Here is a 22,790-nt window from a genome sequence, read left to right on the forward strand (position 1 = left end):
CCGCACAAGCTACTACTGTGTTTTTGCCGTACTTTCTTCTATACGAACAATAACCTTCAAATACAGTAGACACTATTCTTTCATATAAACCTTATGAGTCCGAAAGTACAACTCTGTCCGAAGCTGTCCGACATGCTGAAGAATGCCGCCAGCTTGCCCGCTCTTTTTCTACCGAGGACCAGCGGCAGCAATCCCGCCATACTGGGGACCGTTCGGCTCCAAATTTTCCACCTGGTTCATTGGTATGGCTTCGGGCACCTGCTACCACACCTGGCCACTTCGCAAAACTTCTTCCCAAATAAATCGGGCCATACCTCGTTGTAGAGCAAACGTCACACGTCAACTATATCGTGGAGCCCATCATCCCATCCACAGACCTACGCTACCGCGGTCGCCACACTGTCCACGTCTCTCGCCTCAAGCCATACTATGACCCATTAGTCGTTTCTTCTCTCTAATCCGCCAGGATGGCGCCTTTTTCTGCGGAGGGCGATTGTAGTGAAGAAGAGGGGCCTCAGCGGCATTTCTCGGCGCCTCAGGGGCATCACCATCAGCATTAGCTCGTGCTTGCTGCGCTCGGCTGGACGCTGCTGACTGCTTCGCCTTCTGCGTTCTGCTCTGAAAATGAACCCTGTCGCAATATATATATATATATATATATATATATATATATATATACATATATATATAATATCGTGTGTGTGTGTGCCTGTGAGAGAGAGAGAGAGAGACCACGTGAAGGAAAAGTAGATGGGAGGGCAAGGGGTAGGCAAGGCAACCGACCCAGTAAATCAAACAAGCGGCTGACATGCATGGAAGATATACCAGTTACTATTGTTGTTGTGGCCAACTTACAGCACCTCGCATTTAAATCTGTAGCTTTCAAAAATTTGTCGTGTGGGCTGGCCAGATTTATTAGTCGGCGAATGTGTCCCTTTGCACGGGGGTTTATCACCACACTATGCGCAGCGCCTGCCGAAGTGGGCTGACGCAGCGATTATTTCCGCACTTGTGCTCTCGCGAGCGATCGTTCATGCACCTGCCTGTCGAGCATGCATTATTTTTGCGATGAGTGAGCTGAATATGAACGACTCCCTTTTCTCGCACGCAATCATCTTATGGAACACGCTACCTAACGCCATTGCTTCCTGTTCGAATCGGGAAAAATTTCGCGAAAAACTAACCAGTCATTTTGTCATACAATAGGTGCCTACCATAGCATGATGAATTGTCTCGTGGGCAAAATGCCACATTTTTTAATTTTCTTTGTTTTTTGTTGCTAACTACAGTTACTTTTTTTGCGAAACCTGTGCATCTTTTATATTTTTCTAATATGCGCCAACCAAAGTATGTTCAATTCATTCCACTGTACGCACCCGACGCTGTATTGATTTGTTATTTTGTTTGATTTGATTTGTTACTAATTATTCTATTATTTAGAGTCACCAATGCTCTGCATTGAATATTCTGATGAAACGTCGCCACCTTCAAAAGCAACACGCAGCTTCTCAACAACACCCCTCCCCCTTATGGAATGCCTTCGGGCCTTTAAGGTATAATAAATGAAATGAAATAGCATGAACTACATCAACGGTTCTCAATTTTCCTTACACTATAAGGCAAAATGGTGTTAAAAGGGTGTATGGTTCGTCCTTTTGGGGACTAATGGGGCTGCCACAACCAATAATATCTTTAAGGACTAACGGCACCGGGTCTAACAGTTACACAGACGAGCTCAAGGGACTAACATTTAGTTCTCCCATCTTCACCTTAGTGGGTAACCGTTAGTCTCACAATTCACCTCTAAGGACTAACACTTAGTCCTCACATTTGCACCTTATAGATCAACTGTCAATCTCCACGTTTACACCTTACCGGGCAACCATTAGTCCTCACAGGTGCACCTCACTGGATGAACAATTGATCCACTCAAATACTCTATTCGGATGAACTCTTTATCCCCAGTTAATACTTTTTTCACCTGTTTTTCTGCGCAGTGAGCAACGAATTGCGCAGAAACGAACACGCGAAAAAGTAGTTAGCCACCAACGTGTAACCGCTTTCGCAGTCACGGCAACAACGAAAGACAAAAGTGAGACATCCAAATCCTTTATTTTTGTACATACACATGCAGTTTCTCCATTCTTTTGAGTGAATTCATGATGAAGGGTACAAATCCAGTCTCGTTGTCACATCTTGTTCAGTCTTTGTGGAGCTCCTCCGACGGAAGCGACAGATGACAGGCATTGCAGACGCCAGCGCATGGAGCCTGTTGTGTTCCCATGGCTGCACGTACAATAATATAGTAAAGATCATTAGACACAGATGAAAAGATGAAGAAAATGCACGCATATGACAAATACGTGCATGCTTGTATAAAAACATGCGTTTAAAATATGACACAAAAATAACTTTACCTCCACATCTCGCACAGTCCTTCTGAAGCTGCTCTGGCGAAAGAGATTCATGACAGGCATCGCAGACGCCAGCGCACGCAGTCATCAGCACGGTGTGTGCTCACGGTTGCACAATAAGTAAGTAAAATAGTGAGTCACACGTGACAGGGTATGAATACAAATGCATATGAGAAATACGTGCAAAGTGAAATGAAAACATACATGAGATATGACTTGCTAATAATTTCACCGTGATGTCACACATCGTCAAAGACTCATTTCGATCCCCGTAGCGCAACAGCTTAGGAGCGGCAGCTGCAGCCACAACACCGCAAACCACCGTGCCGCTAACAAGGCGACGAGTCTTCAGCGAGCGACGTCGTTCAGCTCGAGCAAGCGAACGCGAGACCAAACACGGCGCTGTACGCGGAGTCTCTGCCGCCAGCGAACTTCAATAAGGAGAGAGAGCGTACACTTGGCCGCCGCCGCGAACAGCGCCGAGCTGGTTTGGAGCTAGCGCCGAAGAAATCGACGGTAATGCGGCCCTTTTCCACAAACTCGAGAGAGTGCAGCGCGCAAACGCGAGTCCACCACCGCGGCCACCGGACGGCGCCGAGCTGCTTACGACCGACTGACGGGAAAGACAACTTTAATGGCGATCAATTTTCAGTGAGTTCTGACGCTAGCGAAAGCCCCACCAGCCCGTGCTGGTGCACTTACCGTGCGCGACATACCACAACCAAGCTCGTTACGAGAACCCACAACGTGTTTTCGATGACTCCTAACACAGTGATAAGGTCTCAGCCCAATATCGTCAGCCCGGTGCTCATCGCGGCGGCGAAGACAGGCGAGCACTCGATGAGCGAGCGTACAGGAAGCCGACGGCAATGGCGGCCAATTTCCAGGCGGTTTCAAAGCACAGGCGAACTTCAGACGCCCAAGCTGACCTTCGCGGTGAATTTTGTGCGTGCGATATACAACACGACCAAGCCCGTTGCCGGCAAGCACGATCCGTATCGCACACGTGACAAGTAGAGTAGAATAAAGATTGATAACCTACTTGCTTGAGAATCCAGCCCTGATTTCTGCTCTGAGTCAGACTGAAGTATATATCCGATAGGCCTGCTGTCTTCTCAGCCAAAATATTGGCCTTCCCAACTGTTGCTGTCGTGTGTTGGTCGTGACTGTTTTGAAGCCAGAGATATACAGCGCGGCATGGTGACGTGTCGAGACTTGCTTCCAACTTCATGGGTACAGCTGAACGTAAAAGCAGCAGCTTACACTCATCTAAGCGTACACACAAGCACCACGTCGTAATTCCTACATCGTCGAATCCAGGTAGCAATGGTCGAGCACTCCGAGCGCGACGCAACGCGAACCGTCGCCAGAAATATGGGGAAAGACTGAGCCAGCAGAGGAGGAGAAGGACTGCTAGTCACCTTCGCAAAGCTTTTCGCACTGCCCGCAATCCCCAGGCGGTTCATTTTTTTGGAGCGTGTTTCGAGAGTAAGTGATTTGCGCGCGGCACGCTTCCCTTTGTGGGTGCTCCTCAACGGTCTATCCATTGATCGCACACGTCTTTCGGGCTTCATTATTTCTTTTTCGGGTAATTTTGCCCTTAGGGTGTATTTCACCCGCGTTGCACTTGCCCCAACTGACTGTACCAACTATCCTATAAGTGGGCACCATGACGCAGGACGATTTTCTCGACAAACAACTTTGCTACTTGGGCAGTGCTGCTTTCGGGCAGCGCCTTTGTCTCGGCGTAGTGAGTTATGTAGTCAGTAGCAACGACAATTCACCAGTTCCCAACAGTTGAGGTCATAAACAGCCTAAGTTCGTACCAACTTGCTGAAAAGGTCGGCGAGGTGGTTCGTTGGGCTACACAAGTTCCGCGGGCCTATTCAGCGGTGTCCTGCGACTCTGACAGTCCCGACATGTCCTCTTGTACCTAGTGACGTCAGCGGTAACGCGTGGCCAGTAGTACTTGTATCCTCGCGAGCGTGCGGAAAAAACCGAGGCGTTCAGCTGTCGGTTCGTCATGCAGGGCCTGGATGACCTCTGATCACAGTGTTGAAGGCACCACAACAAGGCACTTGACCAGAAGCAGTGAAAACTTTTTTTTTGAAGAAGGCCATATTGAATAACGAACGACTGAAGGGCCTGCTTGGATATCCTCGGAACAACGACAGTCCTGCCCTTGAGGAATTCTATTAGGCCTTTGGGTTCCGCATCAGCTCGCTGACGTTCAGTGAAGTTGTCGGCTTTTATCGTTCTCAAGAAGAATATTCTGGTCTTCAGACAGCGATGGGTCAACGGGGGAAAGTGACAGACAGTCTGCGTCGGGCTGTTTTCTGCATGACTTTAAATTATGGTAATTTTGTATTTTTTAGGTCTCGGGATAGATCGCGCAAAAGCGACCCTAAGGGTCCTTCAGTTTTGCTAGCGAACACAAGGCGTGGTGGTCTCTGACAAGTTTGAAGCGCCTGTCGTAGAGGTAAGGACGAAACTTGACGTAGCCCACATGATGGCAAGGCACTCCTTTTATGATGTAAAATAATTGGCGTATGCTTTGGATAGCGAACCACTAGTGTACCTAATTATCCTTACCACTTCATTTGCCTTCCGCACAAGGATGGCGCCGATTCCTACGCTGCTTGTGGCAGTTTGCACTTCTGTTTTGGAGTTTTCATCAAAATACGCGGATAACAGAGTCGTTTGCAGGTGTAATTTTAGTTTCTGAAATGCTTTCTTCCGCGGCATTTCCCACTTGAACTTGACGTCACTCCTTTTAAAGTTAGTCATTTACTCATTGATGTGGGCAGTTTTTGACAAAGAACCTGTAATAGGTGGCGCACAACCCGAGAAATCAACGCACGAACTTCTCATCGGCGGGTGGCAGGAGTGTAGCGATGTTGGCTGTTTTGGTGGTAGTGTAGCGCGTGGCGGAAATGCAGCGATGACGGCTCACTTACTCCGAACTTCCTTATGACGTGACCCAAGAACACAAGTTCCTCGTACGCGGAAGGGTACTTTTCTGGGTTCAGGGTGAATCCGCAGATATTGTTGGCTTGAAGTACAGCTTCAAGGTGCCGAAAGTGCTCGTCGAAGCTCGAAGAGAACACGACGACTTCGTCGCAGTACACGAGACAAATTTGCCGCTTCAATCCTGCTAGCAAAGTATCCATAACGCTTTGAAAAGTCGCAGCTGCCGAGCAAATATCGAAAGGCATGACTTTGCACTCGAAGAGGTCATCTGGTGCTATACACGCAGTCTTCTTTCGGTCTCTATTGTTGACTTTGATTTGCTAAGTTTAGGGGCGAAGCTCCTTACACCATGGGTCGTGTTTGTAGTAGCAGCCACCTCTTGTTTACTCCTTACAACGTCCGCTGGATGGCGGTACTTGTATAGGATGATTATATGATGAAAAGATACGTGGTGGCGGTACTTCGACTGTTCACTAGATGGGTGGACAGGTGGACGGACATACAGACAGACGCACGCACGGACGGACGAACGCGCGCACGCACGGACAGATAAACGCACGGACGAATGAACGCACGGTTGCTTCGCACCACTTGTCATCGTTCACTCCGTGGATATGCTGTGATTTTTTTTTTTTGGTTTGAGGTCCTTCGACGACGGCTGCGGAGGCTGCATTTCCGATCGAGGCGGAAATGTTGTAGGCTCGTGTGCTCAGATTTGGGCGCACATTAAAAAACCCCAGGTGGTCGAAATTTTCGGAGCCTTCCACTACGGCGTCTATCATGTTCAAATGGTGGTTTTGGGACGTTAAACCCCACAAATCAACAAATCGAGGTCCATCGACGAATAGCACTTCGTGTTGTGAAGTTGATACAAGGTATTGTCTATTCGTGGGAGATAATAAACGTTAATTTAATGATTTAGTTGAGGCATCAGTAGTCCACAAAGAAACGTTGGGTTCTGTCCTTTCTCTTCACTGACACCGTAGGTGACGCCCACGGACTTTTATATAGCTGGATGATGTCGTGGCGTATCATTTCATTAATTTGTCTCTTTACAGCCTTGAGTTCTCGCGTCGAAACTTTGTACGGGCTTTAGTAAAGCGGTCTGGCAATTCGTTACGATGTGATGTTTCGCGCATGGGGTCTGATCATTTTTCGACGATGATGAAAACCAGTCCTTTAGCACTTTGACTTGGTCAAGTTAATACACATCTGCATTGGCTTCAGCGCGATTTAGGCGGAGACCAAGGAGGCATAGAACACAGACGAGCACTGAACACAGACGACGTTCTCTGTGTTTTGTTTTTGTCTCCTTCGTCTTTGTCTAAATCGCACTAAAGCCTATACAAGCAGACCTTGTATTGCAGAAGCAGGTCCTTGAGTTGTTCGTGCTCATTCTTCTGTAGGCTCGGATTGAGGTCGAAAGTTGGGTTAGGAGCTTCGTTACTCAAGAAATGTTCTGCAGAATCGGTGTGGGGAAAATCATTGGTGGCTTCCAAAAGTTTGTCGATGTAGGCGACCTTCGCGCCTTCGTTCACGTGTGTGTACTCGTTACGGAAATTTGTGAGCTTGACTGTTGCTTTTTCTCCACGCATCTTGGCGATTTCTCTTGCAAGGCAAATGTTGCGGTTAACCAACTGGTGATCATAGCCTTCAACAACGCCTTCCAGGTCTTTTGTTTTCGAAGTGCCGACGGAAAGAATGACTCTGAGCGAAGCAGAATGGTGACTAGTTGCTCCAGCATATTCAAAGCATGGTGCTGTGGTAGTGAATGCGTTGGGAGTGCTTTTTTGGCGGATAGCGTGTGCACTTAGTTCTTAGGTCGACGAGTGCATCATGGACGCTTACGAAGTTCATACGAAGGATGACATCTCTTGAGCACCACTGCAGGACTACGAAACTTGTACTATGAATCCGGTTGTTAATGGTGGCTCGAGCTGTGCGAATTCCTGCTGTTGAAAGTTACCTGCAGCTGTCCGGATTTCAGGTCCTTCCCAAGAAGTTGTAACTTTCTTCGACATCACGGCGAACGACCCCCTATTGACGAAATAGTCGGATCCAGCATCGACGAGAGCAGTGACGTCATGTCCGTTGATTGGAACGTCGAGGTACCCAGTTCGTCGCCTTGCATAGTGGTTAGGCCACGGCGTCAGATGTCGGCTACGTCGGTTTGCAGCGTTGTTAGCACGTGGCGGTGTCAAATTTTCGTCTAACCCCAAGTTTTCATTTCAGGGCTATGTTCACGTTACGGGGGTTCTTGAGGTGTCGTCGCGGCATCATCGTCGGCGGTGGAGGATCTTTGGTAGTTCGTCGCACAGCAACCACACGTTCATCGGCAGCTGCCCTTAGGTTTCCGAGTATAGGCCCAGCGATCGGCTCCGAGTAGGGCCTGCTTACTGGTGGCGTTGTGGTTAGATGTACCGGCCTGCGGATGGTCAATTGAAAGATCCTTGGGGTATCCTATGTGCTGCTGCGAGGTATTAGGCGATGTCACGTGGTGTTTCACCCCGCGGTGGACGCAGCGCGTCGTTAGCGAAAACACGCAGTCCCATTTGGCCGTACTGGCAGCGCTGGTTGGCGTGGCCAATTTCTCTGAAGGGGTAGTAGAGAGAACGTTGGTCAGGGTTGCGCGACAAGTCGGTTTTCCTCTGAATGTTGCGCTGGCTGGCAGGTGAATGGTATGGCGGCGGCGGCAGAGACTGTCGGCGGAATCGCAGTGGGACAGCGTCTTGACGTGGGCTTGGAGGAGCGTTGCAGCACACTTCAGCGTCGTAACTCGTAGCTTCTGGTTGAGACAGCGGTATTCTAGAAATTTGTGTAGTACATTTTGTGTAGTAGTGATAGGTTGGCAATGTGACAGTGACAGAAAAGGGTGGGTAGGAATGTGTGTGCCAATAATCAAGGTGCACTTACCTCGATGAACATGACGGGTTATTGAACCAGTAGGTGCGATTATGCAGGATTTCTAGTGCGTTTGTGAAGTACCTTTGATAATGGTTCAAGATTTCAGATGCGTGTTCAGTTTTTAGACGCAATAATGATTTGTAGATCAACACTTTAAGAGATGAGGCATTTGGTAGATGAAGCTGCATAATGAACACAATATATCGCGAGCATATTTTAGGTAATTTTTTGGGCCTTCAATGAGAACTTCGTCACTTTGAAGCGTAGTCTTACAGAGTGAATTGTTATACACTAACTTGAAGTGACCTCTGGCAAGGTGACTGCATAAATCTATAGTGATTTCAAGCGAAATCTGGCTGGGTGACTTCTCATCAGTTTTTAAACAATGACATCAGATTACGTTCGCTTATTTCGAACGGCCTTTCTTAGCACTACTGAAAGCCAGGAACACAAGCATAGCATGCAGACAAAAATTTTGCATCTTGTACTTACTTATTGTGGTCATTATATTTCACAGGAAAACATGAATCACATCGCTCTTTATTATCACGTGTTTGACATTAGCACAGAACAAAGCTTTATGGTTGACGAGTGCTTGCAAAAAGGCGTTCTGGCTCTGAAACGTACGTATCTTGTCGCTCAAGTATTCTGCTTTTCTCGTTCTGTACTTGCATTGCGACGCCTTCATCGTTAATGTGAAATTAGACTACGTGGTCAGCCACACCGGCTGTCTCCATTCAATTTCACGAATGTTGGTAAATGATTCAACCTCAACATGAGGTGTTGACAGAGTACACGGTCTGAGATGGTGCAGTTGTCGGAACCCTCTGACAGGGGTCGACGTTCCGAATCTGTGACAAGCTCCTCTTGCTTGAATCGTGGAATACGGCATACAAACTATCGTACCTGTTTTTGCATTAGTTCTTGCCCAGACAAGAAATTTGTAATAATACTGATTGTTGGCCTAGTTGGTATTTACTTAATGGCATGATTTGGCCGCAAAAGAGACACACACAAGAAAAGGAACACTCAAACGACAAGCACAGGCGGCACTTCCAACTAAAGCAGACTAGGTGCAGACCCAGACTTAAGTACGAAAATATAGACATGCGCAGTCTTCATACAGCCTTACGCTATCCAACAATCAAACAATCTTGTCTCCGAAGCATACAACGTCACCGACGGTTCGCTGATACACCTTTCACCTTTCTTTTTAATGTAATAGGCTTCCATCAGCTCACGCGCAGTTTTGTACCTGCTTCTACCCAGAATCTTAAACTCATTAAAACGTGGTACACACCCACAGGCTTTACAGTGCATAGGCAAATGCGCCAAGCCATCGTTCCTTAAATTTAATTCGTGCTCCCTAACTCGTTCATTGATGCAGCGCCCGGTAATCCCGATGTACGAGTTGCCACACGAAAAGGGAATCTCATAAACAACGCCTTTTGCACATCTCCCGTACATCGTGGCGTGTTTTTTGCCGCACCCTTGACGGCTCGCCTCCACCTCCCGAGCAGTTCTCGGGCACAGCTGAGCCAGCTTTATGGGCGCAGAGAAGGCGACAGGTACCCCATACCGGCCTGCTACCTTTTTCAGGTTGTGGGAGACCTTATGAACATAAGGAATCACTGCAGGTCTTACGGTTTCGGTTCTTTGTTCCCCCGTGGCAGCTCTAGTACCATCACCCTTAGCTTTCCGCAAAAGCGCTTCGGAGACAGCTGTCAATAGCGAGTCAGGGAAATTCGCAGCTAAAAGACGCTGGATCTGGTTTCCGAATGATGCCTGCGTCATGTGCGTGCACGATTTCTCGAGAGTAGATCCCAGGCAGAGCGTAGCTATACCACGCTTAACTATTTTCGATTGGCAAGAGTCATATGGCATTACACCTATCTTGGCGCGAGGAAAATATTGCCAACACGTTTGCCCGTCATGGAAAGTTAAGCGGAGATCTAAAAATTGCAGGGTGTTACTTTGCGGCAGTTCTTGTGTAAAAACGAGTCCTTTTCCGTGAAGCCTAAAAATATTTAAAATGTCATCGCAGCGCGTCAAGGAGCCTTGTCTGTTAAAAAGAATTAAAAAGTCATCCATATACCTAAAAACTTTGGCAACGTTCAAGGCGCTATGCAGATTAAAAGCTTCATCGAGCGACCGGTCAATACTAGATAAAAATATGTTGCACAGCAACGGAGCAATACAGGATCCAATGCAAATGCCGCGTTTCTGCAGAAAAAGCTGCTTGTCGAAAGATATAAAAGTGCTACGTAGGTAGGCTTCTAACAGAGTTAAAAAGTCGTCTATCGTTACACCAGCCGCATTTTGAAAGGGTATGGCGCCACTTTCTTCTATGCAGGATCTCACCGCAAAGAAGAGTTCATCATGTGGAATTGAATAAAAAAGATCTTCCACATCTACTGAGAAGCCATTGTTGAGCGAGTGCTCATTATCTCTCAAGAACTGCACTATGTCTTTTGAACTGCTAGTGAAGAAGGGGTCCTTAATCTTAACGCACTTCAGCACCTTCTGTAAGTGCTTACTAAGTAAAAGCTGCCATGTGTCCCGTTCACTCACTATACTCCTAAAGGGTACTTCAACTTTGTGTGTTTTTGCGCTGAAGAATACGTTTAATGCCGTAGCTTTCATTTTTCTAATATCTGTTGCTAACTTTTGCAACTTGAGGTCTTTACATAGCTTGGAAACCTTACTCTTAACCTTTGATTCAGACTTCTTAATCTGAACAAAATTCTTTCTTATAGCCTCTGCTGCCTTCAAATTAAACATTTCTCGTGGAAGCACTACAAAACACCCTTCTTTGTCAGCTTCCAATATGACAATATTCTTTTCCCTACACAACGCTACTGTCTTTCGCATAACCTCAGTTTTATGACTCTGCCTGGTACCAGAAACACATTTTTTCAGGCTATCTACACCATCTAACAGACACCTCTCCTTATCCTCTTCTGAGGCTTTACTAGCCACATATCTGTTAAGTGCCGCTAGTTCATGCACAGGAACACTGGCATCGATGCAATACTTGGGTCCCTTGGAAAGAAGCGTTGCCGAGTCCTCCGGTAGGCTCACGTTTCCTAACATTACCACATTTGATGACTTCGTCGTTGATTTACTGTCCTTGTTAATTTTACAACATTGTCCAATGATTTGTTTCCACCAGTATTCCGTCATATGATGGATGATGCGTCTGGAGGTTCTTAACACCCTTAGCTTTTGCGGAAAGCTAAGGGTGATGGTACTAGAGCTGCCACGGGGGAACAAAGAACCGAAACCGTAAGACCTGCAGTGATTCCTTATGTTCATAAGGTCTCCCACAACCTGAAAAAGGTAGCAGGCCGGTATGGGGTACCTGTCGCCTTCTCTGCGCCCATAAAGCTGGCTCAGCTGTGCCCGAGAACTGCTCGGGAGGTGGAGGCGAGCCGTCAAGGGTGCGGCAAAAAACACGCCACGATGTACGGGAGATGTGCAAAAGGCGTTGTTTATGAGATTCCCTTTTCGTGTGGCAACTCGTACATCGGGATTACCGGGCGCTGCATCAATGAACGAGTTAGGGAGCACGAATTAAATTTAAGGAACGATGGCTTGGCGCATTTGCCTATGCACTGTAAAGCCTGTGGGTGTGTACCACGTTTTAATGAGTTTAAGATTCTGGGTAGAAGCAGGTACAAAACTGCGCGTGAGCTGATGGAAGCCTATTACATTAAAAAGAAAGGTGAAAGGTGTATCAGCGAACCGTCGGTGACGTTGTATGCTTCGGAGACAAGATTGTTTGATTGTTGGATAGCGTAAGGCTGTATGAAGACTGCGCATGTCTATATTTTCGTACTTAAGTCTGGGTCTGCACCTAGTCTGCTTTAGTTGGAAGTGCCGCCTGTGCTTGTCGTTTGAGTGTTCCTTTTCTTGTGTGTGTCTCTTTTGCGGCCAAATCATGCCATTAAGAAATTTGTATAGTGTTGTGCTTCCCAATCATATGGCCTCGATTCGCTTGCTCAGTGTAGATTACATGAGGCAAAAGAATGACTCAGCGCCTCCGATCCCGAATGTGGAACTAAACGACGTGAGGGAAGTGAAGAGGGAGGATAAATACAACCAACTTGGAAGAGAAGATAATGATGGCTTTAGCGCCAAGCCATCTTCAGTGAATGCAATTAGAAACCGTGCTTAGTGTTCGTTAACGAAATTTTTCTCTAAAACAGAGCGAAGTTTCTATGGTCCTTCGAAGTAAACGATTAAAATACGTAAGGCATATATATGAACTGTTCGTGTGCACACATTTACCCAACTTATTTCATTCTGTTCAAAATTATTTGAAATGTGTTGCAGATGGTTCATACAATACAGTATAGCATTTTCCTTTTGACATACACTACAACGTAACATTTATTACTTTTTTATTTCATCGATTGTTTTCTTGTGATGGAAAGCAACATATCTACGTAATTTTTTTGTCGTAGGCGCAATGGAAGTGTTCAGTCTATAGTTTATTTCCTATGCGGCAGATATAGACCTTTACATTCAGGGTTCTTCTCTTGAAAATATGAACAGCCGCTCAGCCACTATTCAAACAATGGACTTTGTCCTGTGCCAGAATGAAAAAAAAGATTGATTCTTTTCACGGTCACTAGCATGCTTCACTAAAACTCAAGGCTTCTCCAACTGCTGGGGTCATTCAGCATATCCTTGATCCAGCGCAAGTGGAAGGCGACACTGGTGTATACACTCGGGAGAACTGCGGAACAGTTGACGGCTCCCGCAATAATTCCGACTAGCGTTGAGCGTCCTCGGCCATCCTGGAGCGTTAGTGGTCCACCGGAATCGCCCTGTTGAAGCGAAAAAAAGGAAAGCACAGGCTGCCCTTAAACTGACCAGCAGTTGTGTGAATATAGGACGTTTAGTTGAAGATTAATCTACTTTGTGCCCTTTTCCAATCAGATGATCGTTGGCCTTGACTGTATTCATCCACAACGCAATATTTCACATCTTTCCGCTGCTGACTGAGTGGTATAGAATTAGTACGTCGTACTCGAGATGCTAATACAAGACAGCGGTTCACACGAACGTATACTTCTTCTTTAGAAAGTCCTCCGCACTCCAAGAAGTTGCTCGTTTTATCCTTGTAAATAAATAGATATAGATCAGATCAGATTAGACAAACAGACAGATAGATAGATAGATAGATAGATAGATAGATAGATAGATAGATAGATAGATAGATAGATAGATAGATAGATAGATAGATAGATAGATAGATAGATAGATAGATAGATAGATAGATAGATAGATAGATAGATAGATAGATAGATAGATAGATAGATAGATAGATAGATAGATAGATAGATAGATAGATAGATAGATAGATAGATAGATAGATAGATGTTCCATTTTATTGTTTTTAAATATTTGTTGCTCTGAGGTTTAACCCTTTTTGTTGATTGCTGCATTCAATCTCACGGCTTGAGTTATTCAAGCGTTGAAAAGCCAGGTATTGCTTGTAGTCGTGGCAACTTTTCAGCAGAATGTTCGTTACAGAGCATTCGCAACTCTAAACGGACTTGGAACTGTCGTTATGTCAGTAAAAACCTGAATACGTTTCGGCTGAAACTGAGTACCGAACCTTACAACATTGTTGCAACGACAAATCTCGATTCATATGTCACTGACCGTTAGGTGGCGAAGGCAATCAAACAACCTACAGGAGAAATGTTTGTGCAGTGCTGCGGCAAACGAATGCAGCCCTAGGGTGCTATGAAGGATGACCCGAGCTACTCGGGAAAACGAGTTTGCTCCGAGCTCACAGTACGATAGTCATGACTGGATGACAGCAGTCACCGGGCATAGGTCTGTTGAAAAAAAGAATGATCCAAGGACGTTCATGGCGTCACAAACGCATACGCGGCCTTAGTGTTGCTGTTCAAAAGCATGTGTGACATTTGCACAGGTGCGACTGTCAAGCGCCAAATGCCGAATCTTCTTCGCTAAACATTCAAAAGATTATTTACACTGTTGTCACTTCAGGGTCCAGGTGGGCGCCATCATAAAAGCTCACGATCACCGAGCTTATTCAAGTCTTTTACATGGCTCGTCTGCTCAATCTGCTCGGTGGGCTTCGGTCAAAATACCATGTAACTTCCGTCTCAATTTCGATTGTATTCAGCTAAATCTTAGTCAACTCTAGGTTGATTTTATCTCGGTTGTTTCGCAATGATTTGTTAGGGCAATATTGGCACTAGTTCATTCAGCGATGATCTAATAGGTATGAAGCTAGTTACGAAATTCCTAGTTAGCGCAATTCTAAATAGCATGACTTTTTGTAAGGTCCTAAATAACGTAGATTTATTTAAAAGAAGGAGTAAATCTAGGGGCTTCTTTTCTTTGTTAGGCCTAATAATATTGAGAGCTAACCAATAATGATGCCAGGAAAAGAATAGAAGACGTGTAAGAAGTGAAATCTAAATGTAAAGAAAGAAAAGTAAATGAAAAGATAACTTTCCGTCAGCCGAATTTGAACCTGCGACCTTCGAACAACTACGCTCTTTAATTTATTGTGTTAAAATTGAAGCAATATTACTCAGTAACATCTTAATTGCGTGGTCTTAGTTTTACATAGCCTAAAAAGCATGTTTTAGGTGTGAATTTAGTGCCTTGGTTTTGGCTTTACTTGGCCTAAGTAGCATGTCACGACGAAATTAGCTAAGTATACCATCCAGCCATTTGGCTAATAGGCCGAGCACACGTCCTTAGGGAAGGTTCAGACAATGAAGAAAAGAACAAAAAGGGCATGTGCCAGCCGAACAGCGTGCGTGAATGTACAAACCAACCTTGAAGATTATATACGTGGCCTCAGTGATCAGTTCCATCCGCGTTGTTGTTAGGTGCCCAGCCAGAGCTGCTCTTAGAGGCCACGGTGTTGATTATATTAAGGAATAATTGGTGCCCACATCAAACGCATGAAAATAAATTCGAAGAGCCCGTAATCTTACTGAATATTCTCAGTGAAGTTTCTTGAGTGTTTGTTGCATGGCAGCACTTCAACACTGGGTGCATTGACAAACATATGAAAGAACAGTTTTTAGGGGCGAAGCTCCTTAGGGCGTGGGCTGTGCGTCCCCTGTAGCCTGTATGTAGCCACCTCTAGTTTAGTTCTTGCAGTGTTGACTAGATGGCGGCACCGTCCCCTGTATTTAGCCACCTCTAGTTTAGTTCTTGCAGTGTTCACTAGATGGCGGTACCGTCTCCTGTATGTAGCCACCTCTCGTTAGTTCTTGTAGTGTTTACTAGATGGTGGTACTTGTAGCTGATGATGAAAAGATGCAAGATGTTATAAACTAGAAAGCGGTACTTGTAGTTGATGAAAGACGCGAGATCTTATAAAATAGGAATGATGTCACATATGGCGCGTGTCATTGGTTGAAGGCAATCGTTCGATTTAGTGCGGCGACGTACGCTAGGGGGAGCATTGTAATAAAATCCGTTCGCTGTTGGCGCGCGCTCGGAGTCGCCGGATGGATAAGGCTGCACAGCGGAGAGAGCGCAAGGCAGCAGCAGCGCGCGCTCGCAGACAGAATCCCGATGTGCGAGCGCGCGAGGCAAGGGACATCGCAAGCCATCCATCGTCTAAGAACAAATAAAAGTTGATTTGTGTATATACACACACAGCGTTTCTCACGTCTTTACATGATGATCGACTGGGCGAATCACACGGAAGATTCACAGTTCACCGATGAATCCCTCCGGAGCTTCGCCCATTCATCATCATTCACCCCGTGAATATGCCGTAATTTTGTTTTGGTTTTCACGACTGCACCCAACTTTCTTGACCATCTATGATGTATATTCTTTAATTAGCATGTATAAAAAGCAGTTGCATGCCAACAGCCTTCCAGGTTCTGGGATGACGAACACGTTTCGGAAGCTTTGAGAGGCCATGCTCACAAACCAATATACACTCGACTGCCACGCAGTACCTAGTCGTCGCCTATATCTGTGCTTACACATCTGATACACCTACATCACATAATACCTCGTTCAGCTCCCATTTGAGTAGAGATTCTCCCTCCACGTGTGCCCTCTTAAAAGCAATATGACAAAATAAAAGATCACATTATGTGGTGCCGGGCGCGGGCTGAAGGCCTGGCCCACTATGGTGCATCGGAACCTGGTGTATTGTACTTTGATGCCATCGCCACGCACCATGGAGGAAATATATGACCACTCTCCTTCATGAGAACAGAACAGTTAACGGGCTCACGTCTGGCTAAAGCTCTGTGTCCGCGACGGCAGCGCTGGTTGTGAGCGGGAAATCAGCGTTGTCAGTATGTGAAAACTCGAGGTAGTTGCGAATAAAGAACGCTAAACGTTGGAGGACGCTTGACCTACACCTCAGGTGTGGAACGTCTTATACCAATCGCATCCCATGTGCGTCTTCTTATCGAAAGCCCCGTTCCCCATCTTAGCTGATACCTCAACCTTGTCGCAGGGACAAACGACTGTACGCGTAAGGTTATTCATTTCAACCTATCTTACAATCACTAATGTTAGCACAGTTGCGAAACGTCCACTACGACATAAGTCTTCCCCTTCCGAAGCACCGAAGTAGCCACTACATGTCCGTAAAGGAACTCTACTTTACGCACTTGGTCACACTGGTGATTGTTTTGCAGCTGATGATGATCAAGCACGTAATCGATGGCAGTAGGTGGGCCCACAAACTCCTCGCTCGTTTTACAATTCGCATGTCTCGATGCCTGGCGCAGTTCTACCTTCTGCCTAACAATATTGTAAGTGATAAGTGGACTCAGTGCTCTCTTTATGTGCACGTAAATAGGGTTCTTTGGGGAAGCAGTTCTACGCAAAAGGATGATGCTCTGGTAAAATACGTTGTTTCAACAAACAGCACGAAAAAAAAATTGCCCGCAGCTTCCCTCGGGGGAACACTGAGGAGGATGCGGAGCATATAATTGGTTAACGGGGTGTTAAAGTGCGACTTACTTGGGTCGATGGCTAAATTGGTTAACGTGGTTGTGAAACGGGGTGTTAAAGTGCGACTTACTTGGGTCGATGGCTAAATTGGTTAACGTGGTTGTGAAATGGGGTGTTAAATTGCGACTTACTTGGGTGGATGGCTAAATTGGTTAACGTGGTTGTAGGAGGGGGTGTTAAATGAGTGAACACGTACACACGTATGCGAAAGGGCGGCGCTGGTCGAAGGGACGTCGATCATTGTATTTGTGGATTCGTTGGAATTCATTGCACCGCGACCTTGGACGTCGACGCGCCGTACAAACCAACCGACGAGCGGCAACTGAGCGAGCGAGCGCCGACCTTGAGTATATATACAGCGCGACGGCGCATGCACTGTCAGCTGTCGCATGTTCGAGAAGGGGGAGAAGCGCGACGGCGCATGCGCGCGCGTCAGCTGCCGATGTTCTCGAAGCGTGACGGCGCATGCGCGCTACATTATACAGCTATCGAATGTTCGTGAAGAGGAGAAGCGCACGCGGTGTGTAGAGGAGGAAGGGTGCACAGATGGTTGAGGAGTGAAGCGCGCGCGGTGTGTAGAGGAGGAAGGGATTCACAGATGGTGGAAGAAGGAGGAGGAAGCTTGCGGACGGCGCCGCACTACAAGCCTCGATTATTAGATGCTCCGCATCTAAAAACGTGCGTGGAGGAATTAGCCACTCGAGCAGCAACTCTGAACAGTGATTTTAAGAGTTTGGTCGGGGCATGTGGCTTGCGTGCTCTCGGGCAGGGGTCAGCAGGCAGCTTATGGGCCCTGAACGCTGTACTCTCATTGGTAAGCGTCTGCGACACATCACAACTAGGCGCCACCTACGTAATCACGTCACTCACTGGATGCCAGGCTGAGCTGTCGACTAGAACACCGTATTTCTTGCGCTTTTGCTGTGGACACTGTGCGTGCTTCCTTTGGTTTGAAGCTCAGTCCTAAAAGAAGCGATAAGATTTTATGATGCGGGCAAGCAAAATACAAATCCGTCCACCGGCGGCACTCTCGTGTCTAGTTTGCATCGTAAAATCGCCACTAAGAACCAGTGAAGCCATAGGAGACAAATCAAATGGTGCCGTGAAAGCAAAGCTGCCATATTCCACAACTGCCATCCTATCTGTGACGTCAAAACGATCGCAGCGCTCGCCTCTCTAGTAGAGGCCTTCTCGGCCAATACCGGCGTATTGCAGAAATACACGAGATTGGATTCAAGAAACTTAGCAGCCACCCTATATTTGTGGAACATGTTACTTGTTGCAGTCGCATTCATTACTTCACCCTTGCGGTGAAGCTGTGACTTTCTTGACTCATTTATTTGCGAATGTGCCAAAATATTGCTCAAGCACAAATTCCTCAAAGTTGACTTTCTCTTCTAGCAGCCAAACACGTTAACTGTCACACTATAATTCGGGCGAAACTATCTTCTAAAAGATGTCTTGTTAAAACCATCTCCGACTAAAGTGGACTTCAATTCCAAGCCTTGTACGCGGCCTACAGGTGTTTTGCCATGCAACCACCACAATATCTAGGACGGCTGCGCGGGAAAAAACATACAAGCATCATGTATTGGTCTGAGTCGTGCAATATGTGAAATACTGCGTGGCCCAAGAATAAAACTTCAGGCTTTACTCCACATGAATCGCCCAATGTGTGGTTTATTTGAATTTCCAGCTGTTACAACGCGGCCGAAGTTGCAACTAGGCGAGTCAGTGTGTAAGTTTGCTGAACATGTTATTTGGGGTGCACTGCTTGGAATATGAACAAGGGAAAACTACAGCTATTTTTGAGCGCCAAATATGGCGCTCATCTTTCTTTCTTTCTTTCTTTCTTTCTTTCTTTCTTTCTCGTCATCATGTTAATGTTCCAAGACTTGCGCCACAAATAACACGTTACAAAGCGATTGAAGAAAATGAATCACAATTATTAGCCGCCACATCAAGAAGGTGTGATGCTGCGTCTGTAACCTTGCGCTAGAGCTCTAGCATAGTTGTCAAGGGTCAATGTCACGCACGAAGGCATGCTCTTTCTTGCTTCTCAATTGAAATGAGGACTCTAAAGAAAACACTGGCGAGATGATAAGAACACAACAAAATGTGGCTTGGTTATGCCATCATGTTTCGAATCATGAAGGTGATGCTGGAGCATCATAGTTTTTTTTTCCTCACGGATAAAAATTACTCGACGAATTTCTGCCGCAACGAACAGCTTGACTGAGACTATAGTTGAGGCGCCCTCAATTCAAAATTGTAATGTCTGTAATGAAAGAATATAATACATCTTGTAAATATTCTTATCATTTCTCCCATACAAACTGGTTGTTGCAAGTACACATTAAACCAAAAGGAGAATTGATAGGATTGTTTAGAGTTACTCCTTTTTATATCGATTTTACATGCTCTAGACTCGTCGCAGAAGCTCCCCTCCAGTCATCTGCCATACTCTAAATGTGCAGGAACAAGTAGGTATTCGAGACTACTCTAGGCCATGTCAATGAAAGCCCCATCGCATGGCGTATTCCCGCCGATTGCCGTTGCATTGGACAAAAAAAATAGGGTGCTAGAATCACTGGCTAATAGAATGAAGGTGCTTTTGAAACTTGTAATCTATATGTTATGCGAAAACTGGAGATACCAAAACGCGCATCATATTGTAACTACGCACTCACTTCACAGACACTTGCGGTTGATCCTTTCGCGCAAACCATAGGAGCAGGTCCAATAGGACGATTTGTATACGAACTCGTCTCCGACATTAAAAATTTCTGGCAGTCTTCATCCTTGAGACCATTAACATAGGCGTGTAGCAGATTTCTGTCATTGTTTACCGCTGTGAAAAAGAACAGAATAGGCGTTTATCAGAGCACCAAATAGTGTCGTAACACTTTAGTTATATGAGTGTTTTAAAACACGCCCAAATGTAGTTGTACACACCCACACACGCTTATGCACGCACACACACACAGGCACACTTGTGCTGCTTGCTTCATACAAATACTCATGGCAAATGTTAGTGGACCTTCAAATGATGAAGGAATTTCAGGCATGCAGATAGCTGAATTAGTTTACCATCGCACACGTTATTGAAAAGTTTCAGGTTTGGTCTCCACTGACGCAAGTGGTATTTTGTCTTGCTTCACATTTACATTACACTTCCTAGTAATGATATCCCCAAAGTGTCTTTGCCATCATTGTTAGTTATCGCCAAAGGCTGTGTCTAAAAAAAGAGGTAGGTCCTTAAATTGCCACTTCTTTCTTTCATGTTGTAACGTGTCACTACACATGGTGGATCTGCAGTACTGATTTAAACCAAAAGAGGTCTACTGGTTGGCTGTAATTGAAATCATTTGATTGCTTTCTGAAAAAAAAAACATAGGTTGCAATAAAAAGTCAGCCGTATTTGTTCAACAACTACCAATTGGTTCTAGGAAGTGAGTGCTGAATTCCGCGCCAAGAAATAATGTTCGCTTTTGCATAAACCAAAATGCTGTGTACTTGGAATATTCCCTAAAATCACCGAAGAATAAAAGATCGCTACAAGAGAGCGCTGTGGTAAGCGTATTACTTACATCCTGTCTTTCCCCATCCAGCCAACAGGAGAGACTTTCCTCCAATGTCCATTTTCTCTTGAGCTAGGCACACTGGTTTTAGCATTCTGTTGAACTTGAAATTATCTGTGAGCTGAGAGATAAATAACACGCTAAGTAATTGGCAACTTTAAGCGAAAATTGAACAATGAGCAGCTGAGCCCTATTTACTCTCGCTCAACCTGCAACCCTAATTCATGCTAAAACATGTCACGAATAACACAAAAAATCTCTATAAAATACATAGTTTGAACCACATAACTTAAATAAACGTGCGGCACACTTACCTGCATCGTATTCTGTCACATTATGCTACAACTGTTCATTGCCGCACCAAGTATAGCATTTATTAGGCCACTACGGATGTGGAGCACTTGGATGGTTGACACCGTGTACAGTATGAAATGTGCTGAAGCAGGCAAGCTGTAATTCGTCGCTGACCACACACGAGAGGCTTTGCGGTTGTGGTAACACATATGAGAACAGCATTTAATGACTAGCCACGTTAAAATCCACAAGCAATGCACTCGCATGATTTCCGCTTGTTCCGAAAAATGTGGATCATGTTTGTTCTGTTTTCTTCGTTACCCTAATAATAGGATCGTATGCGTTCGCAGAATGCAAAGCAAAAAGCAAAGGTGATAGAGAAATATCACACAGCTCTATTTGGTGCAGGCTCACTAACAAACTACTCCCCGCCTCTTCACACGGGAAAACTTGAGTAAATGCGTCGCAGAGTGGGGGAGGAGGGGGCATTGCGTGAGTGTAGCGAACTTGGGTATGGTTGGGGATGCCTAATTGTTATTTCTTCTTTTTAATTCTTATTTATTGAGTGAAAGAGAAGCGTTGCCTTCAACTAGGGGTGTGACGCTGATGAAGGGTTATGCCCCCTTGTTGGCTCAAGGTGCTGTGGCTTCCATCGTATCTCTTCGAGTCGAGCAAAGCGTCAAGTCAAGTAAGAGCCAAGCAAAGACGTCTTTGAATGAATTCTGAACGTGGCTCCACCGCTTTCGCACACACCAACCGCATTCGAGGAAGAGGAGTACGGGGGAGATGTCCACACCCCCACTGCGCATGCTCAGAGCGCTGAACGCGTGATGGTGTCTCAAGTTTCAATGGCTCTTGGAGCGACAGTTTTGAGAGTGTCTTTTTGGCCCGGCACGAGACGCGAGCATGCGCAGTGGGGGTGTGGGCGGCATCATGCTCACGTCGAAGTGCGACATCACGCGACTATTAAATGCTCCATAATGAAAGCGACGTAGTTTTCCTGGATCATTTCCCACAATTGAGGTCCCTTAAAGTACATCGATGTATGTACATGGCATCCTCCTGGGGGAGGTATTAGTCGGCTATCGTATCTTTTTGGTGAGCCCCACTTGAACTGCAATGTGCTTAATATAGGTGCAACACTGTTGAAGTTAGTGAGACTCTTTGCTACAGTTGTGCTCCCACCAAGAGAAAGTCCAATGATTTCACCACCCGCATGGTGATATCTCCAATCTTTAAGGAGAGTGTGATTCATGAGAATGACTTCTTTCTTACAGATAAAGAAAACCCTTGATTTACTAGGTCGTCATTAGGTCGTTTTGGATTGCTTACAGCCTCTTTGTTTTTGCGTCATAGTCTCGGTCAATGGTTCCGATAGCACGCAGCAGGAGCCGATGATGGAGGTGAAGCTCAGAACTTTCAATTACAAGAGAAAAACGCACAGCCTGGGACATATTACTGGCGTAAATTTTTGCATTGATTCTCGAGCGTTGCGCTTGATGTACGAAATAGAAAGTAGGTGGAAAAGAATGGCGCCATTATGAAACACTTCGGCTCTGAGGGAGATGCCTGGACGAATGTTTATTTGAAGGACATATTTTGTTATAATATACAATTCATTAGGTAGCTGCCAACA

At 45.8% G+C, this 22,790-nt stretch overlaps 1 protein-coding gene and 1 long non-coding RNA gene across 2 annotated transcripts in view; one reads left to right on the plus strand and one right to left on the minus strand.

Annotated features, from left to right (window-relative positions):
- LOC142769008 (uncharacterized) overlaps nucleotides 1–22,790 on the plus strand; it is a 346,562-nt gene that overhangs the window by 128,886 nt on the left and 194,886 nt on the right. The gene's annotated exons all lie outside the window — the stretch shown is intronic.
- The window catches only part of LOC142768502 (clotting factor G beta subunit-like), a 42,737-nt gene continuing 32,713 nt past the window's right edge, over nucleotides 12,767–22,790 (minus strand). The window contains exons 4-6 of the mRNA XM_075870497.1: nucleotides 20,870–20,981; nucleotides 19,970–20,130; nucleotides 12,767–13,120 (exon numbers count right to left, since the gene is read on the minus strand). Of these exons, the coding sequence (XP_075726612.1) occupies nucleotides 12,935–13,120; nucleotides 19,970–20,130; nucleotides 20,870–20,981 (459 nt within the window). The 3' untranslated portion in view covers nucleotides 12,767–12,934. The remainder of the gene's footprint in view (nucleotides 13,121–19,969; nucleotides 20,131–20,869; nucleotides 20,982–22,790) is intronic.

The sequence above is a fragment of the Rhipicephalus microplus genome, chromosome 8, assembly GCF_043290135.1.
Source record: "Rhipicephalus microplus isolate Deutch F79 chromosome 8, USDA_Rmic, whole genome shotgun sequence".
Lineage (NCBI taxonomy): Eukaryota > Metazoa > Arthropoda > Arachnida > Ixodida > Ixodidae > Rhipicephalus > Rhipicephalus microplus.